Source organism: Monomorium pharaonis, chromosome 2 (genome assembly GCF_013373865.1).
Source record: "Monomorium pharaonis isolate MP-MQ-018 chromosome 2, ASM1337386v2, whole genome shotgun sequence".
Classification (NCBI taxonomy): Eukaryota; Metazoa; Arthropoda; class Insecta; order Hymenoptera; family Formicidae; genus Monomorium; species Monomorium pharaonis.
In genome coordinates, this window is record NC_050468.1 from 16,243,747 (window position 1) to 16,258,855 (window position 15,109).

Consider the following 15,109-nt stretch of genomic DNA (forward strand, 5'->3'; position numbering starts at 1 on the left):
CACTTCATCTCTCGCGAATACTGTGCCGACGGCAGAAGAAAAAAATTTTTTTTAATAATTAAATAAGAAAATTATTTATTAGAACGCATGGAAATGGTCGGGGCTTTGTGAGAACTAGCGAAAACTGTCGTAGGAATAATAATCGCCTCTGTTTGCATCTCATACCTCTGCTGAATGCAGTGACAGAAGTCGGAATGAAAAATTATTAAAAAATAATTAATTGACGGAATTGTTATTAAGACGCATGAAATAGGTCGAAACTGTGCGAGAACTATTGAGAACTGTCAAAAAAAAAGTGATTGAAACTGTTTGCACTTTACGCGTCTCGCGAATACTGTGCCGACGGTAGGAGAAAAAAATTCAATCATTATTCTAACGACAGTTTTCGTTAGTTCTCACATAGCCGGACCATTTCCATGCGTTTTAATAACAATTCTGTCAATTAATTATTTTTTAACAATTTTCCATTCCGACTCCTGTCACTGCATTCAGCAGAGGTATAAGATGCAAACAGAGTCGATCATTATTCTAACGACAGTTTTCGCTAGTTCTCACATAGCCCCGACCATTTCCATGCGTTCTAATAAATAATTTTGTTAATTAATTATTAAAAAAAATTTTTTTCTTCTGCCGTCGGCACAGTATTCGCGAGAGATAAAGTGCAAACAATTTCGATTATTTTTTGACAGTTCTTAATAGTTCTCGCACAGTTTCGACCTATTTCATGCGTTTTAATAACAATTCCGTCAATTAATTATTTTTTAACAATTTTCCATTCCGACCCCCGTCGGAATCTGTTTGCACCCCATACCTCTGCTGAATGCAGTGACAGAAGTCGGAATGGAAAATTGTTTAAAAATAATTAATTAACGGAATTGTTATTAAGACGCATGAAATAGGTCGAAACTGTGCGAGAACTATTGAGAACTGTAAAAAAAAAAGTGATTGAAACTGTTTGCACTTTACGCGTCTCGCGAATACTGTGCCGACGGTAAGAGAAAAAAATTTTTTTTAATAATTAAATAAGAAAATTATTTATTAGAACGCATGGAAATGGTCGGGGCTTTGTGAGAACTAGCGAAAACTGTCGTAGGAATAATAATCGCCTCTGTTTGCATCTCATACCTCTGCTGAATGCAGTGACAGAAGTCGGAATGAAAAATTATTAAAAAATAATTAATTGACGGAATTGTTATTAAGACGCATGAAATAGGTCGAAACTGTGCGAGAACTATTGAGAACTGTCAAAAAAAAAGTGATTGAAACTGTTTGCACTTTACGCGTCTCGCGAATACTGTGCCGACGGTAGGAGAAAAAAATTCAATCATTATTCTAACGACAGTTTTCGTTAGTTCTCACATAGCCGGATCATTTCCATGCGTTTTAATAACAATTCTGTCAATTAATTATTTTTTAACAATTTTCCATTCCGACTCCTGTCACTGCATTCAGCAGAGGTATAAGATGCAAACAGAGTCGATCATTATTCTAACGACAGTTTTCGCTAGTTCTCACATAGCCCCGACCATTTCCATGCGTTCTAATAAATAATTTTGTTAATTAATTATTAAAAAAAATTTTTTTCTTCTGCCGTCGGCACAGTATTCGCGAGAGATAAAGTGCAAACAATTTCGATTATTTTTTGACAGTTCTTAATAGTTCTCGCACAGTTTCGACCTATTTCATGCGTTTTAATAACAATTCCGTCAATTAATTATTTTTTAACAATTTTCCATTCCGACTCCCGTCGGAATCTGTTTGCACCTCATACCTCTGCTGAATGCAGTGACAGAAGTCGGAATGGAAAATTGTTTAAAAATAATTAATTAACGGAATTGTTATTAAAACGCATGAAATAGGTCGAAACTGTGCGAGAACTATTGAGAACTGTCAAAAAAAAGTGATCAAAACTGTTTGCATTTTGCGCGTCTCGCGAATACTGTGCCGATAACAGGAGAAAAAAATTTTTTTAAATAATTAAATAACAAAATTATTTATTAGAATGCATGGACATTGTCAGGGCTATGTGAAAACTAGCGAAAACTATTGTAGGAATAATAATCGACTCTGTTTGCATCTTATACCTCTGCTGAATGCAGTGACAGGAGTCGGAATGGAAAATTGTTAAAAATAATTAATTGACGGAATTGTTATTAAAACGCATGGAATAAGTCGGAACTATACGAGAACTATTGAGAACTGTTAAAAAATAATCGAAATTGTTTGCACTTCACCTCTCGCGAATGCGGTGCCGACGGTCGGAATAAAAAAATGTTGAAAAATAATTCATTGACGAAATTGTTATTAAACATTATTGTTATGACAGTTTTCGCTGGTTCTCACACAGCCCCGACCATTTCTATGCGTTTTAATAATAATTTGGTTAATTAATTATTCTTTAACATTTTTTTACTTTTACCGTCGGCACAGTATTCGCGAGACGCGTGAAGTGCAAACAGTTTCGATCACTTTTTTTACAGTTCAATAATTCTCGCACAGTTTCGACCTGTTTCATGCGTTTTAATAACAATTCCGTCAGTTAATTATTTTTTAACAATTTTCCTTTCCGACTCCTGTCACTGCATTCAGCAGAGGTATAAGATGCAAACAAAGTCGATTATTATTCTTACGACAGTTTTACTGTGCCGACGGTAGGAAAAAAAAATTTTGAAAAATAATTAATTAATAAAATTATTTATTAAAACAAATGGAAATAGTCGGAGCTATGTGAAAACTAGCGAAAACTGTCGTAAGAATAATGATGGAAACTTTAATAACTTTGCACTTTACGCTTCTCGCGAATGCGGTGCCGACGGTCGGAAAAATAAATGTTGAAAAATAATAGATTGACGAAACTGTTAGTAAAACATGTACCCCGGAGCCATGCGCCATTATCTAGAACATTATATCCCATCAAATAGTCGAAAGATTTTGTTACTCGCATGATTGCGATTGTAAAATTTTAAGATCGCGAGTATGCGAGTAAAAAAATTTTTCAACTATCTGTTGGAGTATAATGTACTAGATAACTAGATAATAGTGCGCTGTGGACGGGCAGGCAAAAGTATTACTAAAATATAATGTACTTACTATGCTCGTTCGCAGCGGTCCACAGCGATCGTCCTGAAGCAGAGACGGAGGCAACGGCGAAAGTGGTCCTGAAGCAGCGAGGAAGGCAACGGCGAAGATAATCCTGAAGCAGCGAGGAAAGCAACGACGATGCACTTCACACACCACACCACACCACACCACACCACACCACACCACACCACACCACACCACACCACACACACACGAGGCGATCGCGATATTCTTTTCCGATAGACGAGCAGCGTACATGTTCACTACCGAATCTTCGCGACACAACTGATCCACCGAACCCCTCTCGTCAGGCAACTGAGCCCGGTCCGCGCGGAGTCGTCGAAGCGTTTGAAAGAGGGAAGGAGAAAATAGTAGGCGAAGCTAGTAGCTGATTGGCTACCGTGAGTCGGGCGACTCGGGGATTTGGCGAAAAAGAAAAGATAACCGTTAGGCTCGGAAATCGTGGAGGGGACGATTTCCGAGAACTGCGGTTTCCGCTTCGATGCTTCGGGTAATCGTTTCTCGGAATTCGTCGAGGGGACTGGCGCCTGAGTGGCGCCTCGCTTTTTTTTGACGACAGAAAAAACTTCGGACAAGCATCCCGGAGCCTCGACGATTTCCGAGAAACGATTGTCTAAAGCATCGAAGCGGAAGCCTCGCTTTTTTTCAATGACGGAAAAAACTTTGGACAAGCGTTTGCACTTAAAATCAAATAGACCGAACGCGATTTTCGAGGAATCCTATTCAATCACTATTTTTGTTCATATGAAAAAAAAAAGGCAAATTCAATTCTTCAAATATTTCAAAGATTAAATTTCTTGTTTTCCGTATGATATTTAAAAAAGTGTTGCTATAGCCATCTGTAATAAAATATATACCTATTTATTATTAAATTTGTAAATCATATCTAGCAAACACAGAACACAGCAGCAACATTGCGGCAATCTTATAACATTGTAGCAATATTACAGCAATACAAAATTGCTGCAATGTTCTGTGTTTGCTGGGTACAGAAATATATGAGACTTTTATTATAATATAAAAATTCAGAGTTAATAAAAAAATTTTATTAAAATATTATATTGTAGCATATAGATATATTAATTCAAATGTTTATTTATACAAAGTTTGCATATTGCAAAACTTATAGAAGTTTGTTAAATTTATTTATAGATTTTCTTAACCATAATATTTGGTCTGCACGATGGGGTTCACACAAGTGGCTGTAATCTTTGATGCATCTTTGCAGTATTTTTCTTACGAAGGCAATGTTGAACCTTTTGCAAATCTGCACCGGGTAAATGGATGTCTAGATGCCTTCAATACACAATTGAGATGTTAGGCGGAAAAGGTTACGTGATATGTGTTACTCGGAATATCGGAAAAAGACAATCGTCATTGCATCGATTATTTGTGTGGGCAATCGACATGTAAGGACGCGTACCCAGCGCAATGCCAGTATCGAATCTTTTTTCACCATCGTGCTGCACGGAAAGGATGGCTGGCAGCAAGTATGCTGCAAAAAGGTTCGGCATATCGACAGGCGCGGCGCGGCGTTACTTTTGACGCGTGAAGTTAACCGCGCGACACGGCGTCACTTTTGACGCGTGAAGTTGACCGTGCGAGAGTGACGAAGTGCCGTTTCATTCCATCCTTTCGCGTATCGTTGTTAGAACGCAACGGACGCAGGATGGACCGGCTCCGGAATAAGTGGCATCGCGAATCTCTTAATTGGGTAAATATAACACGTATCAACCTTGCGTTGTAATTCGTTCGAATGCGCATTTGTCAACACTTGTTCGAGCGAAGATCGCGACTCGTAGCGACCTGTTAATCGTGATACGCGAAGTCGATCGCGCGGAAAGAAATCCCTCCGCCATCTTAATCGCATTCTTTTTTTATTTGCAGATTGCGGCAAGTCTGACATGGACCGGTGCCGAGGCAAATGTCTACTCGCTATCTACGCGCCATATCTACTCGCTAATTGTCAAATCCGCATCGTCACTTGAGCTAAATTTTCAGTCTTAACTTATGCGTTTATGCATTTTTTCGCAATATCGGAAAAAGACAGTCGATCGTCGCATCATTGATTAATGCGTTTAGACAATCGACATTATTGTAGGGACGCCTACCCTGTAGCGATGTCAGTATCAAATCTTTTTGTAACAGCTTGTTGCTAGCCATCCTCTTCGCACGATGCTGCAAAAAGATTCGGCGTATCGCGCGGTGCAGCGTCACTCGCTTGGAGTTGATTGCGCGAAAGAGACGAAGCCGTTTCACGTCATTTTAATTAATTGCATATTATTTTCAGAACGCGACGAACGCAGAATGAACCGATTCCAGAACGAGTGGCATCGCGAATCACTTAATTGGCAAGTGTAGCATGTATCAATTTATGTTATAATTCGGACAAACGCGTATTTATTAATATTCGACAAGCGAAGATCGCGCGATTGCGCGACACCCAATTGTAACGCGCAACGTTAATCGCGCGGGAAAGAAATTCTTTCGCTATATCTTAACGTGTGTTTTTTTTTTCATTTGCAGATCGTGATAATCCTGATGTGGATCGGTTCCGAGACGGATGACATCGCGATTTTTATTTGGTAAGTTGCATTTACATTGCAATATTTGGTCAGCCAATATGACAAAAACATTTTGCTTTTAATTTCACATATTTTCTGTATATTGAACAATAAATTTAGACTTAATTGTCTTTTACATATTAATTGTTGTTCAGAAATGTATAGAAAATTTATGAATATGAATTTAAGAACGAATTATACAACGTCATGTATTACTTTTGACAGATGAAATTAACCGTGCGAAAGACAAATATCTTAATTACACTTATGCATTATTTTCAGAACGTGACGAACACGAAACAGAATTGCTCTGAAAGACGTAGCAAATTATTTCTTAATAATTTGTGAAGAAGAGGAAGAAGAGGAAATCTGATAATATCAAAATAGGAGAAAGAGGCGCATCAGGCATCGGTGGAGCAACTTTGCGGTAAGCCTTATTGCTTAATATATACTTGCTATAAAATTAGTATTTTCTTCACACTTATTAGTTTTATTTTAATACAACTTAATATTTAACTAAAAAGCGATTAAAAAATTCTGTGCAAGTAAAAATAATAAATGATTAATTATTTTTCGAATGCTTGAAAATTATGTTTTTATGTTACAGAATCATCGTAGCTACATTGCTGATAACTCCACTGTTGCGCATCGGTCGGTAAGTGATAAAATAAATTTATATTACTAAAAGGTAACGAATCTATGAAAAATATACTAAATATATTACTATATCAACATCGATCATTACATTTATATTTGAAATAACTATAAATTAAACTTCATGGATTCGTTATCTTAAAATAGATAAGCTTTAAAAAATTATGAAAAGTATTTAATATTGGGATTATATTTCATCATCCAAATTTGCATTTTATTTCCAAATTTTGTGTACTATTGTGCTTGAGATTATACTCGCACAGGTACCTATACATCTTACACACACAGAGTAAGAAAGAGAAAGACATAATATAGAATTTAATATTTGATCATATTATATATTATGATAGTTAATATATTATATTACACAAGTAACATAAATGTAAATAATATAAATAGGATTAAATAAAATTTCTAACATGTGAACTGTGTTATGTACATAAAATGTTAATAACATAATTATTTAATCATATGAAATTGACCAATTATAATTGAATGTGAGAAGAATAATCAAATATAATTGGTTAATTTCTTATGGCTTAAGGTTTACTACACTTAATGTGCCTTAAGTATCCCTAAAATCGTCTTAGGGCACGTTAAAGACGATGTGATTGGTTGACGCTTGTGCAAGTTACACCGCATGTAAAACCACACTAATAGCGTTTTTCCGAACACACCCAGCGTGTGTGATTCACTTAGGCTGGTATTCATAGTCAAGTCTTATATTTAAGATCGTCTTAAGTACGGTCTTAAGATGCTATCAACCAATCACAGAGCCGTATTAACATCTTAAGACATTACTTTAGACGATCTTAAAATAAGATTCGACTATGAATACCGGCCTTAATGCTACAAATGCTTTGAAACATTCTATGGCCGGTATTCATAGTTAAATCTTATTTCAAGATCGTCTTAAGCAATGTCTTAAGATGCTAATACGGCTCTGTGATTGGTTAATGGCATCTTAAGACAGAACTTAAGATAATCTTAAATATAAGACCCGACTATGAATACAGACCTATGATTGGCCAATTTGTAAAATTCTTTGTTCTGATTGATCACTTAAATGGGTGAAATCAAAGAGAGATAGGGCCTCCGCACAGATTTTTGCATAAGCATAGTGCATGACGCATAAGAGAATTAATCAATCAGAGTCGTCTATTTCCCTCTCCAGGATAGAAATAAAGACCTCTGATGGTTAATTCTCTTATGTGCATTATGCGTTTCGTATTATGCATAAGAGAATTAACCAATCAGAGGTCTTTATTTCTATTCTGGGGAGGGAAATAGACGACTCTGATTGATTAATTCTCTTATGCGTCATGCATTATGCGTTAATCATTGTCGCCAGCGCCACCATTTAGTACTACATTTCTAACAGATTTTCGCCTCACTTTTGGAGGCGAACACAGGTGAAATCAGGCTTAGTTCGGTCTCCTGACTCCTGGTTCTAGTCTTCATAATTTTACACGTCATGTTGAATGTTGAACGTTCAGGCAGTTATATGAGGTTATGTATTGACTCTAGATTCAAGTAAACGAGAAAAAATCGAACTACACGTAGCAAAAAGCATAACTGTTTCGAAATTTTCCATTAACTATTATAATATATTTGTTCTAAACGTCGGAATATAAGGTAGATTTAGAATTATCTTCTATAAATCTTTGTCCCTCGAAAAAAATACCTTCCCTTTTACGGTTTTGTTTTCCTTTTTTTTTTCTTTCAAATCTAATAATACCTTATTTTTTATTATATTATTTGCCATCCTGGCTTGATCGAGTAAGGTTTTGGGACGCGCATATTGTTTATAGCAGTTTATCACAGTTTATAGTCTGATATTGTTTCAGTATAGTGCATGTATGAATTGTATGAAAAATTGATTCTGTGATCTGCAGTGTTTCTGTTGATAGACTACCACATTTAAGACTTAGCACATAAATTATTTTTTATCGCAGTGTCGTGTCGCTTTTGTTCATTTTAGACACGTGGAAAAGTTATGTCGGCGAAAATCTATGGTAAAAATGATTCAGTAAAACCAAAGCATTTTTATAACTATATTTTAAAAAATAGAAGAAAACTATGGTATCAACATTCGTATATTAAAAGTAAATTAAGTTTGTTTATATCTAACCTTTAGGCTTAAGGCAGAGAACGAGACGTAGGTGTCGCAGTCGTAGTCGTAGGGTAAGGCAGAGAAAAACGTAAGTCGTACATGTAGTATACTATTCTAGACTCTAGAATAGTAGTATATTACGACTTGCGTTTTTCTCTGCCTTACCCCATGACTACGACTACGACACCTACGTCTCGTTCTCTGCCTTCGGCCTTAAATGATTAATTTAAAAATTATGTAGTGACTTTTTTTAGGTTTATTTGCACTAGTTTAGATTAACTTAAATTAATTTATTTTTTAGCGTTTTTAATCTTTAGAAAAAATAAAGAGTAAATTGAATAGAGTTTAAAGTTGATGTTACAAACAATCCTTTGCATGTTTTTACATCTTACAATGTATTTTACCATATAGATAATTATTTTCATATTTTTCTAAATATAAAAAATATATGATATTTTATACATTACATACATATATATATATATATATATATATATATGACAACTTTACAATATATACATTAATATGTCTGTATGATCTATTATTTGAACAATTTTAAAAAACTATGTATATTTTGTTTACTTTATATTTTTATGAACTTTTTCTTTTTTTGTAGTTGATATAAAATAATAAATATATTTATACTTTAGTGAGAGAAAAAGGAAAGTCATGTAATACACAAGAACATAGTATAGTTAGAGTAGTTAGTCTTTTTCTAAAAGATTTAAACTATGTTCTTATTACAAATACAATATAAATATATTACATTTATGAAATGTACAATACTTTAAGTGCTTTTATATTATTTGGTTTATTTGTGTATTATATACACAATTTATATATTATATATAGGGTAAGAGTTTAAAAGTAACTTGATACTGTTACTCATTGCCGAATTGAAAGTAATTGGTTACTATTATCCTTATTAGAAAGCAATTTACTATTTTTTCCATTACCTTTTTAATGCTAAAACAAGATTAAATTTAAAAAATTTACCTTTACAAAGTTTTTTTAATTTTGAAATATTAGTAAAAAGCAATATTATTTTTTAATTTATGACTCATTTGAACGAAGCGCTAAGAAAATGTATAAAATGGTATAATAAAATGGTAACAATGTTAAAATGGTAATAAGTCATGTGTTGCTTTTCAATCTTAATTATATATGCGTACAAGTATACTCAACTATTGGAAGTTAGCTCAGTTTCGATTTCTGTGTAGAATACGTTATATATATTATAGAAGTCTTGGAATTGTGTACCTAGATAACAAAGTATCTCAGCACAAATCTCTGATTGCTTATGATGCTGGCAACTTGCATTTGTTTTTACTGATTTTGAATTGTAGTAACATGTACATTTGTATTTCTAACAGTTTGACAGCAAGATAACAGAGATATCATATTACTTAATGTTCTCGATATATGTAGTGTTGTATGGTCCTGTAATTACTATGGCAGGAATACCGGTAACAATATAAATTTTAATGATGAGTTTAAAGTTGTTGATATGTTGCCCATCCAAAGTTGTCATAGTGATAGAATTAATTTGTGGACTCAGCTATTGGAATTCTGATAGCAATACGTCTATGATGCAAGCAATATGTCAACAATAATAAAGGCACATTGCTATCTAGGTATATGTATTTTTTGTTATAAATTGCGAATTTAAAGAAACTGTAAATATAACTTATTTTCAGAATAATCCTTTATATGGGTAGCAACGTATGAATAAGTAAATTTTTGCAAACAAATTGAAAAATAGAAAACAGCCTTCATATAACACATTTTAATTAAAATGAGTAAAACACCAGTTTCTATTCTTCAAGAGATGATGGTAAAACAGAATATGATACCTGATTATGAGTTGATTCATGACGGTGGAGGTCGTCATGTAAATACTTTTACCTACCGAGTTTCATGCGACGGTCTTAGTGCAACTGGTACAGGCCGCTGTAAGAAAGATGCAAAACATGAGGCTGCCAAAGCTATGTTGTCAGAGATTGCTGCACATAGAAACTATCCCCAGCTACCAGCTGCTAGTACACCAACGGTGTCTCCATCCACATCGCCATTTCATTCTGCTTCTCTTCCACCAAAGATATCAGCAAGTGTACCTTTTTTTAATGCTGTAGGTGAATTGCAGGTAATTATCTTTTACATAACTAGCGTGTTATTGTCCATCTCTATCTGTTCATTTATTATTGTTTTTTTTTTTTTTTCAGGAACTTTGTGCAATTAATAATTTACAGGAGCCAGAATATATCCTGATCAAGGATATTGGACCACCACATGCTAGAATCTTCACTCTTCGATGTAAAGTATCTAATTTTGAGGAAGATGGAATAGCAACTACAAAAAAACAAGCAAAACATGATGCTGCGAAAAAAATGGTAGACAGGATAAAAAGTCTTGTGATTGACTCAAGTTTCTACAAAGAGAGAAGTGAAGAGGAGTCTTTATTAAATTCATCCATTAAAACTATTGATATAGAGCTAATGAATAAAAATGCAGAAGAACGGTACCATGCATTGACCAAAACGAGAAAAGTTAATTTAGGTTTAAAATTAGCTGAATATCATAATAACTTTAAAAATTCCTTGGAGATAGATAAACGTAATAACATTGTAGAACGATTGCAACATATTTTTTCAAATAACTTTTTTGGGGGTGAACTTTTTCAAAGTAACATTACCATAGAATCCTTAACGGAAAAAACATCTGAGTTAGAGACTATATTGTCAGAGATCGATGTAACAATGAATATAAAAGATATGGTTGGAGAAAATCAGTGTTTCATGACAGCAATAGAATTAAATACTAGTCCTCTTATAACACAAATTGGTATGGGAAAGAATAAATTAGAAGCTTCTTGGAAAGCGTTAGCCCAAGTGATAACATCTTTAAAAGTACTTTTATTGTAAGGTGAAAGAAATTAACAATACACAAATTAAATTTTTTATAATACTGATACTTTTTTTTTTTAACTGATACATTTCAAAAAAGTTTTGAAAGATTTTTGAGATAGATGTTGTTTTAATTTGTTTACTCATTACTGCACCTATTATTATTATTATTTCATATTAATACTTTAATATAAAATATAAAATATTAAGTTTTTTTAAAAGTTTTTGTTGCATAAAGGAAAATAAATTACTTTGTTTTATTGCATCTTTTAAAAGTTCTATTCCATATCTGAAAAATAGAAAATAATATTTTTGTGTATTTTAAAATGATGAAAAATGGTATAATCTGTATGTTGTTAGCTAGTAATATCTAGAGAGAATTTGTCAATTCTGGATTTGTTTGATAAAACTGAATAAATTGTCAATTATTTGTATTTTTTAATCTATTTTTATATAAAAAATGGTTTGCTAAATTTGAAGTGTGTTAAAAAAGTAGATTAAAAAAACAAGAAATTAAAATTTTTGAAATTTTTAGTATGATCAATTAGCAATGTGCGGATTGCGCCATTTTTTTACTATTTTTTATATACTTTACGAATATACATTGGCTAGTTGACGAACGAAAAGTTTTATTTTGTTACACGACATAATTACAAAACCTAATCGTGAAAAAGATTTTTTGAATTTTTTGTTTTTGATTTATGTGATATAATAATAATAATAATAAAAAAAGTTATAGCATAATTATGTTTAATATATTTTTTATTTTATATAATTATACAGCGCATAAATATAATTTTACTTATTATTAGATGAGTGATACGTATATTAATATATTGTGATTAATTTAATTAAAAATATTTTTTTATATATTTCATTATTTAAAATAATGAATAATTTGTATTCTGTATATAAAATAAATATTTAATTATATTAATATTTTTTTATTGCTTGATAGCTGATAAGTAAATACAAATAATGCATGAAATTTAAGTATTATACCACATATTAACTAAAATATAATTTTAAATTATATAAATTAATCATCTTTAATTATACGCATATTTAATTTTTTATTTAATATCACATAACAAGGCTACACCTCGAAGTGTCCAATGCCGGGGATTATAATCAGTTTCAAAATCGATAGAACCCACATATTTTGCATCTGTTCTTTGAGGTTTTCTATATATAGGACATTCATATAATTTCGGATCTTTACCGGCAGTGGTATTTATTGCGAAAATATAAATAACTGGCATTTGTTCGTAAAGAACTTTTGGTCTACTTTCGACGAGTTTGCCGGCTTTTCGATCAAGCGATGCGCCTTCTAGAAACAACCCATGGACGTAAACTCCTTCCTGGGGCTGATTTTTAATATCTTCTTTATTGTAACGTGTAATTACGTTTTGTAAAACTACGGAATCTAATGCCCATCCTTTATGTGCCCTGGTTACTTCCTAAAATTTATTTAATTGAAATTAAGTGACAAGGTAGTAAAAACAAAGCTGTATATTATGATAAAAATGAATTGTACTATCGTGAATTTTGTATTTTCTCGATACTTACTTGATATATACAAAACTTGATACATATTCAACATTATAGACTTTATATTTACACAGTAATGTAAGCAAATCCTAAATTTTATTTTAAAAATCCAGGCCAATCACAATCGATTATTTTTGAATTGTGAAAATAGAATTCGTCAATTAGCTTATTGCTTACTACTGCTGCTACTGCCATTGTAGAATGACATTAGAACCATAATGAATGGAAATATTTAAGCAATAAAAAAATGACTAATCACAGTCGATTATTTTTTGCTCATAAGAAGATAGAGGAATTGTGTTAATTTTATTGTAAGGATTATACTTTTCTCTATTTGTCATTTAAATTTTAATTTAAAAGTATGTATAATGGTTATTTAAATACATTTTTTAAAACGCATAATACATAGGCTTCTTTTTTTATAATTTAAAATTGAACTTCTTGATTTAACTTTTCTCTTTTTTTTTTCACATGGTGAAAAAGATAAAAGATATAATAAATTCTGTCTTAGAGTGAAAAACAGGATGTAAAAAAAGAACAAACATATATTAAAGACAACTCAACTAATCAATTTATAATTTTATACTGTTTTAAATATTAAATCCAATATTTTATTTTTTAAACGATGTTTAGTTTTTTGTTGCAGTAAAAAAAAAACGAATACATAATGAAAAATTTATATTGACTTTGATTAGATGCCATTTTGTTCAAATGCAATATTTCGAAAGAAGATTAGACACTAGATCGATGTTTCAATTTTATAAGGCTTGTGTGAGTTTCTGAAGAGTCTAATGCGAGTAATAGTGATTACTGTAAACGCTATTTTTAAAAACATTTAGGCAAATTTGAATAATGTTGCTTTATTTTGTATTATTTTTAAATAAAATTTAAATATTGGATAGAGACAGGTACAATCTTTATAATGAAATAATTAAGCTTGGATTTATCTATTTGTTTTTTAATTTAAAAATTGTGAAAAGGTTAGGGTTTGTTTTGACACATCTAGATGTATATACCTATTCGCTCGAGATTACACTACTGTGATCAAAAAGTATCATGATTGAACTAATAAAATGCAATGATTTTACTAATATATGTACTTTTTTTGTCTTGAATTCTGATTAATTATTATAGAATAACTTCAAATATTATATTATTTTATATGTTGATGTAAATAATTTTTTACTTATGCATATAATACGAATCGAATCTTTTAACTTCTGTAGTAATAAATTCTTAACACTTACCTGTCTCATTGCCGTTAAAAATCCCTGAGGATTAAAAAATCCAGTCATCCAAAATACTTTTGGACGACCATTTACGCACCATTGTCTAAACTGATGATCTCTTTCTAAGAGTTCCGTATACCAGAAACCTAAAGTTGCTGATTCCCAAGATATTTTCAACCATTTGTCTGGGATGCGTGCATCATACATCGCATCTAATGATTTTCGCAAACCTTGACTCATTATTATAGTACCTTCAATAGCCAGCTTCAAATCCGTTAAAGTACTTCGTACTTCCTTTATGACTCGCGAAATTCTAAAAAGAATGATTGTTAGTAAGATGGAAAAATGGAAAAATAATTTGTTATTTTATGTAGGATATATTATAAATATACAATATTTCTCAGATGGCATATTTAAACTATTATTTCATATATAACGAAAAGAAATATTTACCGATCTATTTCTTGTCTCAAAAAAATGTTCATTGGTAACAATGGGCCCATTTTTTGAAGCGCTTCTTTTACTTCAAAGGAATTGTACTGCTTGGGTAATTTAGACAGCATATCATTGGCTAATTTATACACGACATTCTCTCTAGTTTCACTCCCCTGTGCACCACCTTCTTTTGGCTGTACATTAAGAATCGTATCTAGTATTCCTTTTGCTGTATTGATCTGATAAGTAATATCGGCGTTTGGATGTAGCCCGAAAACTTCCGGTGTGTCGGTCGCAGGTAAACTATCGATGTAGTCTAAATATCCCTGAAGATTTCTTGTCTGGGGTACTCTATAGCCCCGATAAAATTCAAAGCCGGGTCGTAACAATACATCGCAAAACCAGACATGTGTGAAAGTAGTTAATAAACGTTTGTCAAAATCGTCTGTAACTCTACCACCATATTGGACCTATATATAAAGATATTATAAATTAATGCAATTTAATACTCTCTGAATTTAGTAAAGTAAAAAATTATTTGAAAATTGCACAAGCTTA

The 15,109-nt window shown here is 32.1% G+C and overlaps 2 protein-coding genes across 5 annotated transcripts in view; one reads left to right on the forward strand and one right to left on the reverse strand.

Moving 5' to 3' along the window:
* The first annotated feature begins 7,694 nt into the window (after positions 1-7,694).
* On the forward strand, positions 7,695-11,397 carry LOC105835991 (RISC-loading complex subunit TARBP2). Of its 4 annotated transcripts, none has more exons than XM_012679734.3 (3): positions 7,695-7,829; positions 10,131-10,576; positions 10,656-11,397. In XM_012679734.3, exons 2-3 carry the CDS (start codon positions 10,229-10,231, stop codon positions 11,352-11,354), a joined length of 1,047 nt encoding a protein of 348 aa, XP_012535188.1. In that variant the 5' UTR covers positions 7,695-7,829; positions 10,131-10,228; the 3' UTR covers positions 11,355-11,397. The 4 variants fall into 4 exon arrangements, with proteins under 4 accessions (XP_012535188.1, XP_012535170.1, XP_028047730.1 ...); XM_012679716.3 differs by having other exon boundaries at positions 7,734-7,955; XM_028191929.2 differs by lacking the exon at positions 7,695-7,829 and adding an exon at positions 7,987-8,425.
* Positions 11,398-12,302: 905 nt separating this feature from the next.
* LOC105835985 (dynein heavy chain 5, axonemal) overlaps positions 12,303-15,109 on the reverse strand; it is a 29,084-nt gene continuing 26,277 nt past the window's right edge. Inside the window, exons 32-34 of the mRNA XM_036282723.1 lie at positions 14,570-15,021; positions 14,135-14,429; positions 12,303-12,796 (exon numbers count right to left, since the gene is read on the reverse strand). Of these exons, the coding sequence (XP_036138616.1) occupies positions 12,410-12,796; positions 14,135-14,429; positions 14,570-15,021 (1,134 nt within the window). The 3' untranslated portion in view covers positions 12,303-12,409. The remainder of the gene's footprint in view (positions 12,797-14,134; positions 14,430-14,569; positions 15,022-15,109) is intronic.

Excerpts from the sequence above, each read along its gene's own strand:
- LOC105835991 (XM_012679734.3), top strand. The coding sequence starts at position 10,229 with ATGAGTAAAACACCAGTTTCTATTCTTCAAGAGATGATGGTAAAACAG. Across the intron at positions 10,577-10,655 it reads ATGCTGTAGGTGAATTGCAG|GAACTTTGTGCAATTAATAA; the intron begins GTAATTATCTTT and ends TTTTTTTTTCAG.